General features: G+C 38.0%; 2 protein-coding genes across 2 annotated transcripts; one reads left to right on the forward strand and one right to left on the reverse strand.

Annotated features, from left to right (window-relative positions):
- Window positions 1-475: 475 nt before the first annotated feature.
- MONOS_11041 (uncharacterized protein) lies at window positions 476-18,869 on the reverse strand (the record flags this gene model as incomplete). Its single annotated transcript, XM_067863539.1, has 3 exons — window positions 476-18,445; window positions 18,542-18,710; window positions 18,763-18,869. 3 exons carry the CDS (start codon window positions 18,867-18,869, stop codon window positions 1,085-1,087), a joined length of 17,637 nt encoding a protein of 5,878 aa, XP_067725113.1. The 3' UTR covers window positions 476-1,084.
- A 244-nt stretch (window positions 18,870-19,113) lies between these two features.
- Window positions 19,114-19,849, forward strand: MONOS_11042 (putative 40S ribosomal protein S20). Its single transcript, XM_067863540.1, has 3 exons — window positions 19,114-19,254; window positions 19,307-19,426; window positions 19,506-19,849. Exons 1-3 carry the CDS (start codon window positions 19,116-19,118, stop codon window positions 19,673-19,675), a joined length of 429 nt encoding a protein of 142 aa, XP_067725114.1. The 5' UTR covers window positions 19,114-19,115; the 3' UTR covers window positions 19,676-19,849.
- The last annotated feature ends 102 nt before the right edge of the window (window positions 19,850-19,951 follow it).

A 19,951-nucleotide genomic window follows, 5' to 3' on the forward strand; every position in this document is an offset into this window, starting at 1 on the left:
CATATACCTGATTGTTGCTTGCATTCGTCTTGTAAAAACAATGATTAAAATAAACGAATCATTTACTGATGATTTATTCGGTTGCGGTGCTGTAACGTTAATGCTGAATGAAGTGTGCCATTCGAACTTGGGGAGAGCTGTTGCATATCAATGCTTGAGTTGTTTACATATTGTTGCAAGAAAATTGAATGAGAAAGCAAAAGATGAATCAACTGATAAATGGACAGTTTTGAAAAGAATGATTTTTGAAATAATGGAAGAAGATGGATATGACGATATCATTTTCAGCTTTCACAAAATATTGATCTTTGAAATGAAAAATTTTGAATTATCATCAAATTGTGAAGATTATTTTTTTTAATCTCTAATGTTGATGGGAAAAAGCAATGCAAAGATTGTTGTTAGAAAGTTTCAAGTAATTTCTTGAGTAATTTGCTTTTGCTTCAATTGAAGAATGTAAATTCAATTAAAAAAGTTTGTTCTGTTTTAATAGATTGTTGCTTTTACCATTATTGATGTGATATTAAAAACTTAAAAAAAACGGTTTGTAAATTCAAATTACAAAAGAAATTCATGTGACTTAATAAATAGAACCAGCCATTAGAACATCTGTGCCTCGTCTTCAATTCAACAAAAACGATAAAGACAAATCTATTTTTAAAATCATTAGACTAATTCTCTCCTTTTTTCATAACATAAAACTAAAAGCGCAAATAACTATTACTACACAGTAGAATTTTTTTAAAGAAAATGAATAACAAAAAAATAATGTAATATTACCCAGAAACAATTGAAACAAAATAGAATTGAAAAAGAAAAGTTAAATGCTTGTCAAAATCCATTTATTGTAAACCAAACATTTGGCCAAGCACAAACATCAAAAACAACAGTTGATCAGTCGATGCAATATTTTGTAAGATGCTTTTGCAGGTGTTGCAAGTCTAACACTTGGTTGAAACGAAAGTTAATTTATTAAAATAAAGAAATTCCAAAAAAAACAATAATAAAAACACTCTAAAAAAACATTCTTGGAGCTCATAATCAAAATATTCACAATCATTCTTCGAATATCTCTCATAACTTTCTACAGCAACTTTTTGCTTTTTGCTTGCTCCATGACAATCCTTTCATTTTCATCAACACACATCCGGAAAAAGCTCACAAACGAGTGCGCTGTCTCCACATCTAAGAACCGAAGGATCATTGCCTGCGACAAATCCAACGAAAATGCCTCTCCTGCAGAAGACGTCAGCGGAAGCGAGAAAAGCGCCACTTCACAAGGCGAGCAGCCTGTTTGGACCAAACAAGAATGTTTAAGAGAAACATTCTGCAGATCGCTTCTGGATTCTTCTTGTGCAGGAGCTTCTTCGCTTTCACTGGATTGGGTGTTATGTGGAGATGACTGAGAACTCTCGTTTGTTTGTGCGTTGTCAGTTCGGAAATCAGAAAGCAATTTTCGCACTTCAACAGACAAATAGTCAACAAGAGGACGAGATTTCGTAACTTGTGTTCGCAAGAATGCATAGGGAGCCATGCTATGAGCAAGAGAATTAAGAGATGACAACAGAGAACTTGAGCGAACCGCAACAGAAGAAGAAGAAGAAGAAGAAGAAGAAGAAGAATAACCAGAAAGTCCATTTGGAGATGCTCGCAATGGCAACTCTGCCTTAGTGTTCTTTGTCTTTTTCGCATTCTTTTTGACATCTTCAGATGAAGATGAAGCATTCGAAGCAGAATGTAACTCTGAGTTTTTAGCAGAAATTGCCCCTGATTGCCTTGCAACAGCAGAAGGAGAAAATGAAATCAGTTTCTGTTCCAACTGGTAGAGTGTGCTTCGTGTCAGCGCAATGACAATCCTTTTCGGCTTTTCGACTTTGTTTTCGGGTGATGGGATGAGCCAGCAAACAGAATGAAACACGACACGCTCATAGAAAGGAAGGGGAGTGGAAAGCAACTTGAATAGATTAGGCAACGAAGCATGTTTAGACACTGCATCTTGTGAAGGAGAGGAGATGCACATTGAAACAGCAGAAGCAACGCTAGACGAGTTTGGTTGGCGCGAATGCAAAACTACACCAGATGTCTGTCTTGCCCCTGTCTGAGGATAAGCAGGAGTCGGAGAGGAAGCTGAGGGTGGAAGCAGGACTGCTCCTGTTGTTGTTGATGATGATGATAAAGGAGAAACAGACATATTTGAAACAGAGTTGAACACAGACTGTGTCTGGACTGAGTCCAAGACAGAGGAAACAGAATACAACTGGATGGCTGTGGAGACTGAATTGTCAAGCAGCACGTTGAATGGGCAGCTGGGAATCATCTCAGAACAGAGAGAGAGGAATGCCTCTGCCAACGAAGACATCTGACTAGATGAGTTTGACTCAAAAAGAAGATTAGCCCGCAATGGAGAAGACAATGAGTGCGAAGCATCAGCATTTCCATAGGAGATTTGGTGAGAATCTGAATCCCTTTGAGTCTGTGAATACATCTCAGATGATAGTGCATATTGTAACTCCTCCAACACATCTTCTCCTTGCACCTCCAACGTTATCTGCTGGAATCCTGGGTCAATTGCAACACTCACAAGCGATGAATAAGGAATGAAGAAATGCTGGTAATTGATAGCATCGTCCATAAAGCTTGCTATTTCTGCCTTTGTGATTGAATACACAGACAAGTCAGTGAATGGCGAGGCGTCGTTTTTCTCTTCAGCAACAGCGCCTTTCGTGATAGGCTGATACGAATGTGTGTTTGCATTCATCTGCTCGCTCTTTGGCAGCTGCCTCGAGCGAATCAGATTCTGTCCATTCGAATAATTCCTATCAACTTCTGCATTCTCCTTTCTTTCGTGCCTCTTCACAACCAAAAACACACCTCCAGTTGTTAACAACAGCCAGCACAGGAACGGACTCAGTGGATTAGCTGATTGGAAGAAAGAGGAAATGCGGCAAGAGGAAAGAGAGGTAGCAGAAGCAGATGAGAACAGAGAGGAGAGGAAGCCCACACTAGAAGAGAGAACATGAGAATAGCACAGGGAATTGCTGTCTGTGGGAATGTTCATGAAGCATTTGAATGAAGAGTGCAGGTAAATGTCTTTGTTGTTTGCTTCATTTGCATTCATTGTGTTTGTAGTTTGTTTCATTCTTTCGTTCTCTTTGGAAGTGATTCTCTCGATTTTCTCGCTCTTTTCCTTCTTCTTCTCTTCTTTCCCTTTCTTCTTATCCTTTTCCTTCTCCTTTTCATTCTGTTTAGCTGTTGATTGAGATAATTCCATTTCTCTTTGTTCAATTAACTTCTGCTCAGCCATCTTTTTAGCATTCGCTTCCTTCTTTCTTTTCTCTGCTAATCCTTCCACAATCTTCGCAATAGCTTCTCTTTCTCTTGTCTTATAGTCAATCTCCCACAAGAAGTCTTCGTCTAACTGAATTTGCTGAAGAGGCAGAGAAGAAGAATAAGATGATGATGATGATGATGATGAAACAGCTGTGGAAGATGATGCTTGGTTGCCAGTAGAATCAGATTGTGAATTAGAAGGAGGAGGCGGAGGTGGTGGAGAAGAGGAAGCAGAAGCAGATGAAGATGTTGATGAAGCTGAATCTTCAGTTACTTTAGAATATGCATTTTCATTATTTGACGAGGAAGAGGAAGAGGAAGAGGAAGATGATGATGATGATTGTTCGGGAGCGGGAGAAGGTGAAGGTGGTGGAGGAGGTGTTGAAGGCGGTGGAGGAGTAGAAATAAACTCAGAAATTGTCTTTTCATTTGCATTTGATGAATTTGAAGAAGAAACACTTGAAGAAGAAGAAGAAGAAGAAGAAGGCTCTCTTTGTTCAACAGTCTTATCAGCCATAGGTGTCATAATAGCAGATTCTGGTAATGCTCCATCCATCTTCTGCACTCCTTCTTCATTCAATGGCAAGTCTTCAATCAGAGAAGGATGCGTCTCTTCAGCCACAAGAAGACTATTTTCACATTTTTCTATGCATTTTCTGATAAATTTAGCGTTTTCCTTGTTAATTTCAGCGATTTGCCCCAAAATGCTTCTGAACAAAGAGAAAGATGAATGAATTCTTTTGTGCTCTTTGAGGAGCATCAGCTCAGAAACGCTGCGATGTTTGAGGAAAAAGGAAGGGAGGGAAGAATAACAAGAGAGAAGAGACTGGTTGGAGGTGGAAGAGAGAAGAAGGGAGTAGAGATCAGAATGGAATATGGAATTAGATAAAAGAGAAGAGGAAGAGGAAGAAGAAGGAGAAGAAGAAGAAGAAGAAGAAGAAGAAGAAGAAGAGAAAGAAAGCGGAGAAGGAGACAAAGGAACAGATGGATTGAGACTGAAAGAGGAAGAGGTTGATGAAGGAGGCGAGTGTCTATTGGGAGATAATGGAGATAGCTGCATGTATCCAAATGGAGAAGGAATGAGAGAAGAATGCGAAGGAGCATAAGAAGAGACAGAAGACACAGCAGAAGTGCGGGAAAGCATCGGATTGAGTGAGCGAGCGGTGGAAGAAGCAGCAGAAGCAGTGGAAGAGAGAGAGAAACCAGAAAAACTGACAATATTTGTGGTGTTTGTGAGGTTTGTGATGTTTGTGGCATTGGAAACAACGGAAGACAAAGAGGGGGTGGCATATCTGCTGAGCACATCGTGTTCAACCAGCATGAATTCTCTTGGATTATCAGAAGAGGAGGAGGAAGAAGAAGAAGAAGAAGATATCTTCATGTTATTTTCATCATCTGCATTGCCCAACTGTTCAGAAAGAGGCAGAGAATACGAAGAAGAAGAGGAATGAGCCATTTTGTGGTATTCTCTCACCAAAAGCACCACAATCAAGTTGATTGTCCTTTCATTGAACAGAAATCGTGTCAATTCGCTTCGAAAGACTTTGCCGGCAAGTTTTTTGCTTTTGTGGGTGAAAGAAGGAGAGGAGGCGAAGAGAGGAATTATTGAGGGAAGTTTAGGAATATAATTAGCAAGAGAAGAAGAGGAAGAAGAAGAAGATAATGAAGAGGAAGAAGAAGAGGAAGAAAGAGGAGAAGATGGAGAGAAAGAAGAAGAAGAAGAAATGTTCTTTCTAGGTGAAGGGAGAGGAGAAGCAAGAGAATTCTGTGAAGAAAGCAAAGGAGAAGAGTAAAGAAGTCTTGAATGGGGCAATAAAGACATAGAGTGTTTCTTTATCTGCTTCTGCAGTTTTGGCAGAGGATTAAACGAATAAAGAGGAAGAGAATTAACAAGAGACAAGACTGAATGAAGTGTTTTCATTGAGAAATCGATTAAACCAGACAAAACAGAATCTGTTAGACGGCAGAGGGAAGAAGAGATGAAAGGATGAGTGAAGGGAGAAGAAGGAGAGAAGAGGAAGAGAGTGTTGGAGAGAGAAGAATTGTACTTCCAGATTTGACAGAAGGGAGAAGAAGATGAAGAAGAAGAATTTGAAGTTGATGATGATGATGATGAAAATGACAAAGGAACCGAATTTTCTTCGTCTTTAAATGCTTCTGTTGAATCTGGCTTTGTTTGAACAGAGTATGATGTGTCAAACACTGAATGGGGGATTAATTGTGAAAGGCAGTCCAATATAGGACGAATAGAACATGCAACAATTGTCAAAAGGAGAAGCTCTTGTTTTAGAGAGGAAGGAGGAGGAGGTACAATAACAAATGAATGTGAGGATAGGGAAGAAGAGGAGGAGGAGGGGGAAGAGGAAGGTGAAAAAGAAGAGGAGGAAGAAGAAGAAGATAAAGAAGTGGAAGAATGAGAAGAAGAAGAAGCAATAGAATTCATTTGCAAGTGCATTTGATGAGATTGCTGAGATGTCCAACTGACAGGATTATCATTCACTCCAATGTCATCATACACAGGAACATTCATCTTATCTGTCAGAAATGAAGAAGAGGAAGAGGAAGAAGCAGAAAGAGAAGAAGAAAGAGAAGAAGGCAAAGAATGATTATTAAACTCATTAGCATTTGCATAAGAATTAGAATTCGTATTTGAATTAGCATAAATGTTAATGCCAATATTTGCATTAGAATTGCTCTTCTGCATAAATCCATCTCCCACCTGATACAATCCATTGTCATTCATTGAAGAAGAAGAAGAAGAAGATAATGATAATAATGAAGAGGAAGATAAAGATGATTTATAAATCCAATTTTCATTCCCTTCAAACATCACATCAGCATCATCCACACCATTTTTCTCTCTCTGCTTCATCTCAGCAACTGAAAGAGGAAGAAGAGAAGAGAAGAGAGAAAGACACAAATTTACGTTCACAATATGCTCATTGCTCAGTTCTTTGAATGGAGGAGATTGAAGTTGTTGATTGGAATTAGGATTGTTTTGAATGGAATTATCAGAAGAAGAAGTCGATGTTCTTGTATCATTTCTATCTATTTTATCTTCTTCTCTCCTTCTTTTCCCTTCCTCTTTCCTCTTTTCTTCCTCTCTCTTCTCTTCTCCACGTGAATCACAAACATCAAATCCATTCTGCACAATAACAGCAGACAATAAAGAGAAGAACAGAGGTGTTCGAAGAGAATCTCTTATTCTCAGCTGAAGAGAAGGAGAAGAATAAGAGAGAAGAGAAATGATTGTGCGAAGAGTTAGTTCTGTCTCCATTCCAATGGGAGAGAAGGGGAGAGTGGTGATGGGGAGGGATAAAGTGAAGGAAGAAGGAGAAGAAGAATGAAGACAATGAGAATGGGTAGAAGAAATATGTGATGATGGATATAAAGATAAGCATTTATTTGTACGTTTTGTGTAGAAATAAGGAGATTTATGCATATTTGAATGGAACAATTGAGTAAAATCAGAAAATTTTGAATTTTTTCCTCTTTTTTCATCAAAAACCCCACAAATCTTTGGCAATTCATTCAAATTTCCATCAAATTTATTGTTTTCTCTCTTCAATTTTTGAGGCAATTTCATCTGATTCACCGAAGAAAGAAAAGCAAAAGGAGAAGTTTCAACAGAAGAAGGGAGTGGAAGATCAACAGCAAGTTGTCTATTGTTCGTGGGAACTTCGAATGAAGAGGAAGGAAAATACAATTTGGAAGAAGGCGAAGAGAAGAATGTGTTGGAATATCTGTCGCAAAAGAGAAATTGTTGAGAAGAAGATGATGAGGAAGAGGAAGAGGAAGATGATAAAGAGGAAGAAGATGATGATGCTAACATAGAATAAGCATTCAACGTATCATTCTTCAATCTCTCAAACTCTGTTTTCTTCTTCTCCTCCGCCCTTTCAACAGCATTTGCCCACAAACACCACATTTTCTGGACGAAAAATGAGAGGAAGAAATGTCCATTGAATCCGTTCATTTTGAACACATCATCCGGAAGCAGCTGATGATTAGCCTGAAGTTCATCGTTTGTTGGGAGCATCTTGCGGACAATGCATTTGTTGAGAGAGGAGAAGGAAAGAAAATAAGAAGAAGATGATGATGATGAAGGCATCTGAATATACACTTCATCTTCGAAATAGATCGAAGGTGAAGACAAAAGCTGTGATGGAATTGAGCACATCAAACGTATCTTCTCATCTTCATCTTGAATGTCTTGAATGTTTGCTAGCAAATCTTCTTGACTCTTCATCTGCTCTTCATACGCATTTTCTTTTAGTTCTTCTTTGTATAACTTTTTGGTTATTTCATTATCATTATAATGTTCTTCTTTTCCCTTTCCTTCACTTCCTTCTTTCTCCTCCTTCTCCTTCTCCCTCTCTTCCTCATTCATCGTATTCCTTCCTCTTTTATTTGCTTGCACATGCTGTTCAAACCAGAAAGGATGAGTGAAGAAGGAAAGATGCTTCACAATTAGATCTAATCCATTCATTGGAAGAAGAGCAAAAGATGGATGAATTTGAGGTTGTGCACCAATCATTGAAGAAGAAGAAGGAGAAGAGAAAGAGGAAGAATATAAATCTGTTGAGAAGGTATTTGATGTTTGAGCAAACTTTTGTAAGAAAGAAGAAGTTGAAGTAAAAAGAGGAGGAAAACGAGAAGAAAGAGAAGCAAAATTGCTCATGAAAAGCGATGGTTGCTTCAAATTACTCTCAAAATACTTCACATTCCCATTAGCATTTCCATTTGCATTTGTACTAATATTCCCGCTTCCATTCCTTTCTCTCTTCCCTTCCTTCATTGCATTCACATTCGAATTCACATTCACATTCATATTCATCTCATTCACTCCATTCACTCCATTCACACCATTAACCCCTCCTCTATTCCCACTTCCTCCATAAACATCTCCCCATACAACTCCACTCCTCTTGATCTTCACAGGCACATTGAATGAAACATCCCTCAACACATTTGGCTGCCAATTCACACCCACAAACATGTCATCTCCGAATGTTGCCTCGAAAGAGAATGGATTGTCCCCTACAACAAGATAGCGCTTGCGTCTTCTGCAGTCAGATTCAAAGAGACTGCTGGTGAAGTCAGTGCTCAAGGAGGAGAAGGAGGAAGAGGAAGAAAAGGATGAGGAGGAGGAGGAGGAGGAGGAAGATAATGAATAAGGCATTATTGAGCTATTGGAATCTTCAATTCTACTTATTTCTTCATTTCCATCATCATCTTCCTCTCCTCCATTTTCTCCTCCATTTTCTCCGCTCCCTTCTCCTTCCATCTGAATCCTGCTCCACCCATCCCTCTTCGCAGTGTACAGCAAAGAGCTTATTCTCAACATGATTCTCTGTGAAACCGCACTCACTGGAGGCAGATAAGCCAGTGAAGATAACAGAAACCTCATATCCTTGCCAATCAGCGTCTCCTCCACAAAGAAAGTGGAAAGGCCTCCGTTGAATGCCTCATTCACGAGCATCTGGATGACCACAGGGGAAAGTGTTTGATAGGTGGCAGTGAGGCTGAAGGAAGAAGGAAGAGAAGAAGAAGAAATACTTCCTCTATTTCTTCTTCCATTAATTCTTGCTCCTTCTTCTTCTAATTGATTATTATCTTCTCCATTCCCCTTCATCATCTTCGCCATCAACGCTTTGTTATTATTGCACTGCAACTTCCTCTTCTTGTTCCATTCTGCAATGTGATTGTATCTCTCAACAGAAGAGAGCAAATTGAAGGCTGATGCCCAGATGTTTATGTTCTGCTTGATTGGAAGAGGAGAAAGAGGAAACTTTGGAACAACTGCAGAGGCACTGGATTGGGTTGAAGAAAGAGGGAGAGAAGAGAGGAAAGCGAGGAGGATTTGGTGAGGGGTGAAGGAAGAGGAAGGAAAAGAAGAAGAAGAGGAAGAAGAAGAGGAAGAAGAATTTGGAGAGAGAAAAGGAAGAGAAGGAGAAGGAAAGACGGAAGGAGAGGAAGAAGAGGGGAAGGAAGATAAAGGAGAACAGTTTGGTGACAGTGTGATGGTGAAATTCTGAGAAGGAGTTGAAGTGAGTTGAAGTTGAGAAGAGGAAGATGAAGAGGAGGAGGAAGAGGATGAAGGAGAAGAAGATGATGAAAGAGAAGGAGAAGGAGAAGAAGGAGAAAGAGGAAGAGAGGAAGAGGAAGGAGAAGAAGGAGAAAGTGTTGGTGAATGATTGGGAGTGGAGGAAGGAGTTGAGATGCCAGCAAATGCCGAAACAGAAAGAGAAGAAGAAGAAGCAGAGGAAGATAATGAAGAAGAGGAAGAAGAAGAAGAAAGAGAAGAAGAAGAAGAGGATGAGGAAGAAGAGGAAGAAGAAGATGGGATAAGAAGAGCAGATGAAGAAGAACAAGGTGAAAGATGAGGGGTGACATCATAGTTTGAGAGTTCATCAGAAGAAGTAGAGGAGGAGGAAGGAGAACATAAGGAAGAAGAAGATGATGATGATGAAAGAGAGAAAGAAGAAGAATCAGAAGAAGATGAGGAAGAAGAAGAAGAAGAAGAAGAAGAATATTGTTGGTTCACAAACAAAACATCACCTTTTCGTCGTGTGTTTATTTCGAGTGCAGAAAGAACAAGAGGAAGAGATTGATCGATTAGAGAGCGAATAATGTTGGTGCTATTGGAAGCATTGGAAGAAGAGAGAGAAGAAGAAGAAGAGGAAGAAGACAATGATGAATGATAAGGCTGATGAGAAGAGATGAGGCGAGTGAAGATGTGAATGCAACCAGATATGGCTGAGTCACAACGGAGCGAAAGCGCATGGAGAAAATGATACTGCAAATGGAGATATTTTGGAATGTGGTGGAAGAAGAAGAGGGGAGGAGAAGAATTGGAATGTTTGGAGAGAGAATTTTGAGAGGGAGAAGAAGAAGAAGAAGAAGAAGAAATATGTTCTTTCATTTCTTCTTCTTTCTCTTCTTTCTCTTCTTCTTTCATCATTTTATTTCCTCTTCTATTCTTCTTCTTTTCTATCAGCTCATTCAAAACCTCCAACACATCGTTCATTTCAAACACATTTGTTGGTAGTGTTTCATCCACTGAATTAAACCCAACATCACAATATTCCTTCCAATAATCGAATTCTTCTTCTTTTTCATTTTCTTCTTCTTCTTTCATTTTATCTTCCGTTTTTCTTTCTGCTTCTTTGTTATTATTCCCTTCTCTTTCTCTTTCTCCTTCACTTCCAATCTTCCCCTGCTTATCATTCCATTCATTCTTCAGTCTATTTGAACTCGCCACAATTGCTGATCCTCTTCTCAAATGTCTTCCTTCTTCTCCTCCTTCTCTTTCTTCTCTCTCTTTCTCTCTTTCTCTTTCTCTTTCTTCTTTCTCTCCTTCTCTCCCTTCCAATCCATCATTCAACATGTTATTCCCACTGCTATTAACACCAGAAACAGGAGCAGAAGCAGAAATAGAAACAGAATTTGAGCTTGAATGATAACAGGAATTATTACTTGAACTAGAAACAGAATTAAATCCAGAGTTATAACCAGAAACAGAGCCATATCCGAACGAAAGTGGGTTTCTATGCAAACAATGGAATGGCTGAAGAAGCGAAAGAGAAGCAGAAAAACAGCTGAAAAGTTGATTTCTTTGCGACTGCTGAGAAACAAGATGAGAAAAAGAAGTCAGAATTTCGAACAATTTTGGCTGGAAACGATGGAGTTGGGAGTGGAAGAAGGAGGAAGAGAAGAGAGGGAGAGAGGAGGAGAGGAGGAGATGGAGAGAGAAGGAAGGGAGAGAAGAAAGAGGAGAAGAAGATGATGATAATGAAATTCCAATGTCTTTTTCTTTCACACCTTCATTAGATTTATTAGAAGATGAAATAATTGAAGAAGAAGAAGAAATTGAAGAAGAAGAATTATGAGAAGTTTTTTCCATTTTAATGCAGCTAAACATCCTATTCAGTGCAAAAGCAGGGGGAGAAAGATACAAATGGAAGATGAACGGGGAAGATAAATCGCACAGATGATGATGGATGTGAAGAGAAGAGAAAGAAGAGAAGAGGAAAGTATAGAGAAGCTTGAGAGTGAGGGAAGTGAGGGTGATGTGGAGATGAGAGAGAGAGGAGAGGGAAGAGAGAGAGGAGAAGGAGAGAGAAGGAGATTTGGGGGAGATGAAGGAAATGGATGAAGAAGAAGAAGAAGATGATGATGATGATGAAGGATTAGAAGAAGAAGAAGGAGAGGAAGAAGAGGAAGAAGATGATGATGATGAAGCAAGTAATGATAACAATGAAGATGAATTGAAAGAAGAATTAGGAGAAGCAAAATCCTTTGAGGAAATAAGTGAGCCTATTGGGAGAGAAAAAGAAACAGGAGAAGGAAGAGAAGGAAGAGAAGATGAGGAGGAAGAAGAAGAAGAAGAAGAAGAAGACAACACAAAAGATCCATAATTATTTCCCTTCTTCTCTGCATAGCAACCATTTCTTCCAACTCCATAGAGTAAATAGAGAAGAGCGAAGTACAACTTCAAAGAATGTGTTTGTTCGAAGAGTTTGACGAGGAATGAACGAGAAAGCAGAGAAGATACAGAAAGAGAGAGGAGAAGGTGGAGGGCGAAGGAGGAAGAGGCGAGGAGAGGGAGGAAGAAGGGGAGAGGAAGAGAAGAAGGGTAGAGAAGAGGAGAAGAGGAGGAGGAAGAAGAAGAAGGTGAAGAAATTGAAGAAGGAGAAGGAAAAGAGGAAGAGGAGGGAGGAAAAGAAGAAGAAGGCAATTCTGTTTTTGATCGAATATGAGAAGAAGATCTGTTAGAAGAAGAGGATAAATGAGGAAGAGGAGAGAAAGGAGAAGAAGAAGGAGAAGAAGAAGAAAGAGAAGAAGAAAGAGAAGAAGAAAGAGAAGAAGAAAGAGAAGAAGAAAGAGGAGGAGGTTGAAGATGAATGTTTTGTATGCCAATCCATTTGAGATGGAGGTTGAAGACACAAATGATAGATTGGAAATAAGAAGAATAAATAGAAGAAGAAGAAGGAGAAGGAGAAGAAGGGGAGGAGGAGGAAAAGGAAGAGGAAAAGGAAGAAGACGAACGAGAAGAAGGAGAAGAGGAAGAAGAAAGAGGAGAAGAATTCATGATTTCATTGAAGAGTTTTGTGTTTTGAATGAAAGGAGGAACGGAAAACAAGTTTAATGGCTTAATTTTAGCAAAACGAGAAGAAAATGAAGAAGAAGAGGAAGAAGAGGAAGAGGAAGAGGAAGAAGAAGAAGGAAACGAAGAAGAACGAAGAGAAGAAGAAGAATTGAATGAAGAAAGATGAGGTTTTGAGGAAGAGGAAGAAGAAGATGATGATGATGAAGGAGAGGAAGAAGGAGAAAGAGAAGAAGAGAGGGAGGTGATATCAAGAGGAGTTGGTTTGTGAAGAGATAAAGTGGATGAAGAAGAAGAAGAGGAGGAAGAAGAAGGAGAAGAAGAAGATGATGATGATGATGATGATGAAATAGGAGAAGAGGTGGAGGAAGAAGAAGAAGAATTGATGTCTGTTGAGTTTTGTTTGGCTGGTGATATGTATGGAGTGTTTAGAGCATTGTTCATTGAAGAAGAAGGAGAAGGAGAAGAAACTGGAGAAGAGGAAGAGGAAGAAGAAGAAGAAGAGGAAGAAGAAGAAGAAGAAAGAGAAGACAATGCAGGATCATCATAATCATTGATTGAAGAAAGAGAAGAAAGAGAAGAAAGAGAAGGATCAAAAGTGGAGAGAGAAGTGATGAAGACAGAAATAAGAGATTGAGTGTTGACAAGAAGAGGAAGTAGAGAAGAATGAACAAGAAGAGAAGAAGAAGGAGAAGAAGAAGAAGATGATGATGATGATAAAGGAGAAGGAGAGGAAGAAGAAGAGGAGGAGGAAGAAGAAGAAGAAGAAGACAAAACGAAAGAAGGAGAAGGAGAAGAGAGAGAAGGAGAATGAAAAGGTGAAGGTTTTTGAGTTTTCTTCAGCAATTTTGCGTTTTTTTCTTCATTTTTCTTTCTTTTTTTCTCTTCTTCTCTTTCTTTTTTGGATAATGCTGCTAATTCTTTTGAATTAGGCTTCATAGAAGAAGAGGAGGAAGAGGAAGAGGAAGAGGAAGAAGAAGAGGAAGAAGAAGAAGAAGAAGAAGAATGAACAAAAGCAGACATAGAAGAAGAAATACTGTTATTATTATTGTATTTCACTTCATTTGTGCCATTTTCAATCAATTGAGAAAGAAAGAGGAAAAGAGGGGAATAAGAAGAAGTTCTAAGGAATGAATGAGAAATAAACTGGAGTTTGCAGAGAAGAGAGAGAAGAGAGAGGAAATGAGAGAGCTGAGGGAGAAGATGAATGTTTGGGAGGGGAGGGGAAGAAGAAGAAGAGGAAGAGGAAGAAGATGAAGATGATGATGAAGGAGAAGAAGAAGAGGAAGAATATGAAGAATATGAAGAAGAAGATGATGAAGAAGACATTTGAACATTTGGAGAAGAGAGGAAGCGAGAATGAAGAGAAGAATGAGAGATGAATGAAGAGTTCTCAATAGAAGAAGATGATGATGATGATGATGTTTTAAGAGCAGATAAATAAGAAGAGGCAAGAGAAAGGCTGGTTTCGAGGGATTGGGAGAGTAAATAGACGAATGGAGAGGGGAAGAGAGAGGAGGAGGAGGAGGAAGAAGAAGAAGAAGAAGAAGAAAGAGAAGAAGAAAGAGAAGAAGAAAGAGAAGAAGAAAGAGAAGAAGAAAGAGAAGAAGAAGATGATGTTGTTGTTGTTGTTGATAAAACAGAAGATAAAGATTGAGATGTGTTAGAATCTTCACTCATATTTTGACATATCAAATTTTTATCTGTCATTTTGATTTCTTCTTTTCCTTCTTTCTCCTCTTTTTCTTTCAGTTCTTCTTCATCTATTTTGCATATCTGTTCCATCAAATACACAAAATAATTCAAAATCCATTCATTTTCACACAAATTCTGCAACAAAATGAGCAAATTTTCAAAAAATTCCGCATTTCGCTGTAATTTCTCCGTTTTTCCGGTGCTTAACAATGAAATAAATGAATAAAAGCACGAAGAAAGAGAAGGAACCAGGTGAAGAAGAAGAGAAGAAGACAGAAAAATCGGAGGAGGGGTTAATTTTGACATGTATGTCAAAATAAATGGAAGTGGAGAAGAAGATGGTAAGCAAAGTGATGAAGAAATATCAGTTGAATTCTCATTTATTGGATTTTTCTTTGAGACTTCTTCTGAAACTGCATTGTTTTCTTGGATGGTTGTTATTTCTTCTGTTTCTTCCTTCTTTTCTTCTTTTTCTTTCCCATTATCATCTTTCACTTCATTAAAGTCTTCACTAACTTTTTCTTCTTCCTCATCATCTCCATCATTAAACATCAACTTATCCATCTCCAGCTCACCAGAATTAACAGCATTTGAGCACAAATGCATAAACAATGGAGAAACAACCCTCAAAAACGTAAATCTGAAAGATGTTCCCCAAAAGGGGGAATTTTTGTATTTAATTGTGTTAAAAATATAAGTTGGGACCAAAAACACGAATTCTGCCGGCAAAGTGAGCAGAAATTGTTGAAGAGAAGAAGAAATATCTTTGACGAAATCTGATGAGGATGAAGAAGAAAGAGAAGAAGAATTAGAAGCATTTAAAGAAGAAGAAGAAGCTGATGATGATGATGATGATGAACATAGCGTATTTCCCTCTTCCACAGTTGCATCATCATCATCATTTGTATGAGCCATCAATAACTCCATCATTTCACTCCCTTCTTCTGAACAAAAAGCATTCTTCATCTCGTCCAAACACGAATAAATCGTCTTCATCTGCTTCTTCGTCAAAAGAAGAGAAGAAGTGAACATCGGGAAATTATCATTTGTTAGCAACATTTGTGTTCCTGAATCATGTTTGATTTTGTTCAGATGCTTTGCTAATCTGTTCTTCTTCTTCTTCTCTTTCTCTTTTTCTTTCTCTTTCTTTTCTTCTCCTTTTCCTTTTCCTTCTCTTTCTCTTTCTCTTTCTCTTTCTTCTTCTTTGTTTTCTTCTTCTTTTTCTTCTTCTTTCTCCTTTCCTTCTTCATTCATCAAGCACATTTCACACAAATGAAGCATTTCTTCATTCATTTCCTCTTCCTCTTCAAACATCTCATCGCATTCTTTGTTCTCTTCCTCTGCTTCTTCTTCTTCTTCTTCCTCTTCCTCTTCTTCCTCATCATCATCTTCTTCATCTTCATATTCATATTCATATTCTTCTTCATTATCATATCCATTTTCTTCTTCTCTTTCTCTTCCTTCTCTTTCTCTTTCTCTTCTTCCCTCTCCTCTCCTTCTTCTTCTTCTCCTCTTTCTTCTCTCTCTCATTTCATCCCCTTCATTCATCTCATCCATCCATTTCCCTGCAAAGCTCTCTAAATATGGCTCCATCTGCATTAACATCTTCATCTTCATCTGTTTATTTGAATTCACTTTATTCTTGTTCTTCTTTTTATTTTTATTCTCTTCTCTTTCTCCTTCTCTTTCTCTTTCTCCTTCTCTTTCTCCTTCTTCTCTTTCTTCTCCATCTTCCTCTTCCATTTCCATTTTTATTTCTTTTTCTATCTGTTTTTCAATCACAAACAGAATTTGCTTCAAAACAAGTGGCTGAGATTGCATCCCATCCAAAAACAAGCCCTTTTGAGAGGATTTGAGAGAAGAAAGAGAAATGTCATCATTTGTGGATGTGGATATGGAAGGGAGGAGAGAAGAGAAGAGAGAAGAAGAAGAAGGAAGAGAAGAAAGAGAAGAAAGAGAAGAAAGAGAAGAAAGAGGAGAAGAAGAAGAAGGAGAAGGAGAAGGAGAAGGAGAAGGAGAAGAAATGGAAGAAGAAGAAATTGAAGAAGAAGAAATTGAAGAAGAAGAAATTGAAGAAGAAGAAATGGAAGAAGAAGAGGAGTAAATAGAAGAACGAGAAGAAGGATAAACTTGCATGAATGAAGAGATGAATGTGTGGAGCATAGCAAGAGGAGAAGGAGAATGGAAGAGCGGATCAACACACAGACATTTGATGCACTCTTCACCAAATGAAACAGAATGGAGGGTATTTGAAGAATGAGATGAGGAAGAAGATGATGATGATGAAACATCTTTGGATATGTCTTTTTTCTCCTCTTCTTCTCTCTTCTTCTCTTTCACTCCACATGCAGAAAATGACACAAAATCATTCTGATAAATGTCGTGCAAATGAGGAAGAGAAGAAACATCGATGAAGGAGAGGAGAGAAAGAGAAAGAAAGCAGAAGAAAGAGGAAAGACGAAGAAGAATTAGAAGATGAGATGGGGTGTTGGTGATGGCTGAAATGAATGAAGAAGAAGATGATGATGATGAAGAAGGAGAAGAGGAAGAAGAAGAAGAAGAAGAGTAAGAAGAGGAAGAGGAAGAAAGAGAAGAAGAAGAAGAAGAATGAGAAGAAGAAGCAAAAGAAGAAGAGATGATAAGTCTGATGAAATGTTCACCGCCCAAATAGCAGAAGGCAGCAGCACGAAGAAGAGTGGAGCAGATGAGAGAGCAACTGAAATGTAGAGAAGATCTGATGGAAGAAGAAGAGGAGGAGGAAGAAGAAGAAGAGGAAGAGGAAGAAGAGGAAGGAAATGAAGTGGAAGAAGATGTTGAAGAAGAAGAAGGTGATGATGATGGTGAATTTAATAAACAAGATGAATCCTGCATATTTTGATCAAAATCACTTGGAAAGTTTCTGAACACAATATTTGGCTTGCTATTTTTATTTTTATTTGTTTTTCTTTTCTTTTGAGAAGAAGGTGTTTGAAGAGGGAAAAGAGGCATCAGATGAGTGATGAGGTTGCTAAGCAGGATGATCAGCTTGTCATTGGAAGATAATATTGATGATGAAGAGAGGGGTGAAAGGAGAGAAGAAGAAGAAGAAGAAGGTGATGAAGAAGATGAGGAAGCAGAAGAAGAAGCAGATGAAGATGAAGATGAAGAAATAGAAATAGAAGGAGGAGAAGAAGAAGAAGAAGAGGAAGAAGAAGAATTAACAGCATTATTAATAGTGCAATTGATGGCATCAACAATATCCATAATGTCATTGAAGTCAATAACATCTGGAGGAAGCTTAATCATTTCCCTTGAAATTATTTCTCTGTTTTGTAAAGAAGAAGAGGAGGAAGAAGAAGAAGAAGAAGAAGAAGCATTTTCTTCCATATTATTTGACAGATCTCTTTGTGAAGAAGAAGAAGATGATGATGATGATGATGATGCTGTTCCCAATCCATTCTCTTCTTCATCACTTTCTGTTTCTTCAGAAGAAAGAGATGTTTGTGTATGAGATTGAGAATGGAGTTGTGATGTTTCTTCTGCTTCTGATTGAAGTGACTCTGAAGAAGAAGAAGAAGAAGAAGATTTCGATGAAGAAGATTTTGAAGAAGAAGAAGAGGAAGAAGAAGAAGAAAGAGGAGAAGGTTTAAACTTCTCATTCCCCTCTGGTGCTGATGATGACATCACTCTTCTGTGCTTCTTAATCCTCAACGAAGTAAATGACCCAAATCTCCCTCTTTTCCCTTCTCTTTCTTCACTTTCATCGTCCAATGAATCAATAGCATCTCCATATAACTCCAGATTCATCTCACGTATGATTGTCGCATCTTCCTCATCATCATCCTCCTCCTCCTCATCTTCATCATATTCACAATCATCCCCGTTCCTCTTCCTCTGAGCTGCCAGCTCTGCTTTCCTCTTCTGTGCTGCCTCTTCTCCGCCTTCTCCTTCCTGTCTGAGCTCAATCTCCGCCAGACTCTTTGCCGGCGGCTTCTTCCGCATCTCCTTGTTCACTTTCTTCCCATCTATCGATCGCAGCTTCGTCTGCCTCAGCGCATACACAATGTGGTGCTCCAGCTCCTCTGCACGGTACTCGTACAGAAACGGGTTCGCCTCCACAAACAGCTTCTCCAGCCGCTGGAAAGTGCCGAGGATTGTGAGGTTTGACTGCATTTCCGTTGGAGTCCACGAAAAATAGTTGTACGAGATATTGAGCGATATCAATGAACGCGTAAGGTGAAGAATGGGCATCAGGCTTCCACTTATTCGATTGTGAGAAATATCCAATATACGCAGTGCCACATGACTAGGCAAAACAGGAATGCTCCTTAGCTGAAAAATATAAATATAAATAAATAAAATTTTGAAATTTAGTGAAAAACATTTGTCAATTTTTGGAAGAAGATTGTTTTTAAAAAAATAGCCAACTCTATTTTTCTGAACATAAATTTCTTCGACAGCAGGAATGCCTTCGAGAGAAATTGTCCTTAACGAATTTGAATCCAGCCAAATACGCCTCAATCTTGGAAATCCAAGTTTTGACTCCATTTGATCATTACTAGCTTCGCGGATGTTAAATGTTTTCAATTTATTGCCGCTACATATTTTTAAAGAATGAATTGATTGAAATTCGAAGAAGAAATTCACACCTTAGATCAATTTCTTTAACAAATTGAACAGGTAAGCACGTTCCAAAAGACTTCGCTGAAGTGAGCATAAATGCTGTTCTGCCTTTGCATTGGCAGGTATTGTTCATACAAATATAGACTGGATATTGTTTTGCAACCACATGACTCGCTTTCATCAAATCCTGTAATATGTCAGGAGTGATTTGATAAACAATGTGTTTGATTGGTTTTATGCAAGAATGCTTATGATTAGATCTGTCTGACATAGCTTACCAAATGGAACTCTGAATTAACTTAAATTAAAAGGAATAATTGAATAAAATAAAAGTGTTTTGATCTTTTTCCCATCAACTTATGAATAAAAAAATGCCTAAATGATTTCAGATCACTACATTTTTATTATGGAGAAAAAAACTGCCAAAGGAGCTGGCAAAGCCCTTCAAAAGCCAACGCAAAGCGTAAATAAAATACGCGTCACACTTACAGGCAGAAATCATAAACATCTTGAAAAGGGTTAGCGATAAATGGTAATTTATAAATTTTTCATGTTCTTTATTATTTACAGTCGCATCCGATCTTTTGGAACGTGCAAAAAGCAATCCAACAAAGCCAAAAGTGAAAGGTCCAGTTAGAATGCCTACAAAAGTTCTGCGAATTACAACAAGAAAAACTCCATGTGGAGAAGGTTAAATTTTAAATTAATTTCAAATTTTTTGTAAATTTCAATGCATCATTGGAATATTTATTTTGAAATGTATTTTCAGGTTCGAAAACGTGGGATAGATTTGAGATGAGAATACATAAACGTGTTATTGAATTGTTTACAAATGTTGACACTGTTAAAGATATTATCAATGTTAATATTGAACCAGGAGTTGATATCGATGTGGCTTTAATAAAGTTTCAATCAAGGGCTCAGCCAAAGAAGGAGTAAATGATCAAATTGGTATTTGTTCATTTCGTTGAGCTTTTAAAATCAACATTTTGAACATAATTACCTTCTTATTTTTTTCATGTATAAATGAAATAAATGATTTTAAAGCGAATTTATTTGATTTGATTTTTATTGAAAAAGAAATTTTCTTGAAAATATGAAAATTTTGAAGATTTAGCACAAATTATTTGTAACGAACATTTTCTTATCTTCGTTGCAATAATCCAAGCAGCGCGAATGTCTATTTTTAAGTGGAAAGAAATATCAAAAACTATT

The sequence above is a fragment of the Monocercomonoides exilis genome, assembly GCF_001643675.1.
Source record: "Monocercomonoides exilis strain PA203 chromosome Unknown scaffold30-1206723, whole genome shotgun sequence".
Taxonomy (NCBI): domain Eukaryota; phylum Preaxostyla; order Oxymonadida; family Polymastigidae; genus Monocercomonoides; species Monocercomonoides exilis.

What these genes read in the sequence shown, in the direction of transcription:
- MONOS_11042 (XM_067863540.1), top strand. Translation starts at nt 19,116, where the DNA reads ATGATTTCAGATCACTACATTTTTATTATGGAGAAAAAAACTGCCAAA. An exon ending in TCATAAACATCTTGAAAAGG is followed by an intron (nt 19,255 to 19,306) that starts GTTAGCGATAAA and finishes TATTATTTACAG; the next exon opens with TCGCATCCGATCTTTTGGAA. An exon ending in AAAAACTCCATGTGGAGAAG is followed by an intron (nt 19,427 to 19,505) that starts GTTAAATTTTAA and finishes ATGTATTTTCAG; the next exon opens with GTTCGAAAACGTGGGATAGA.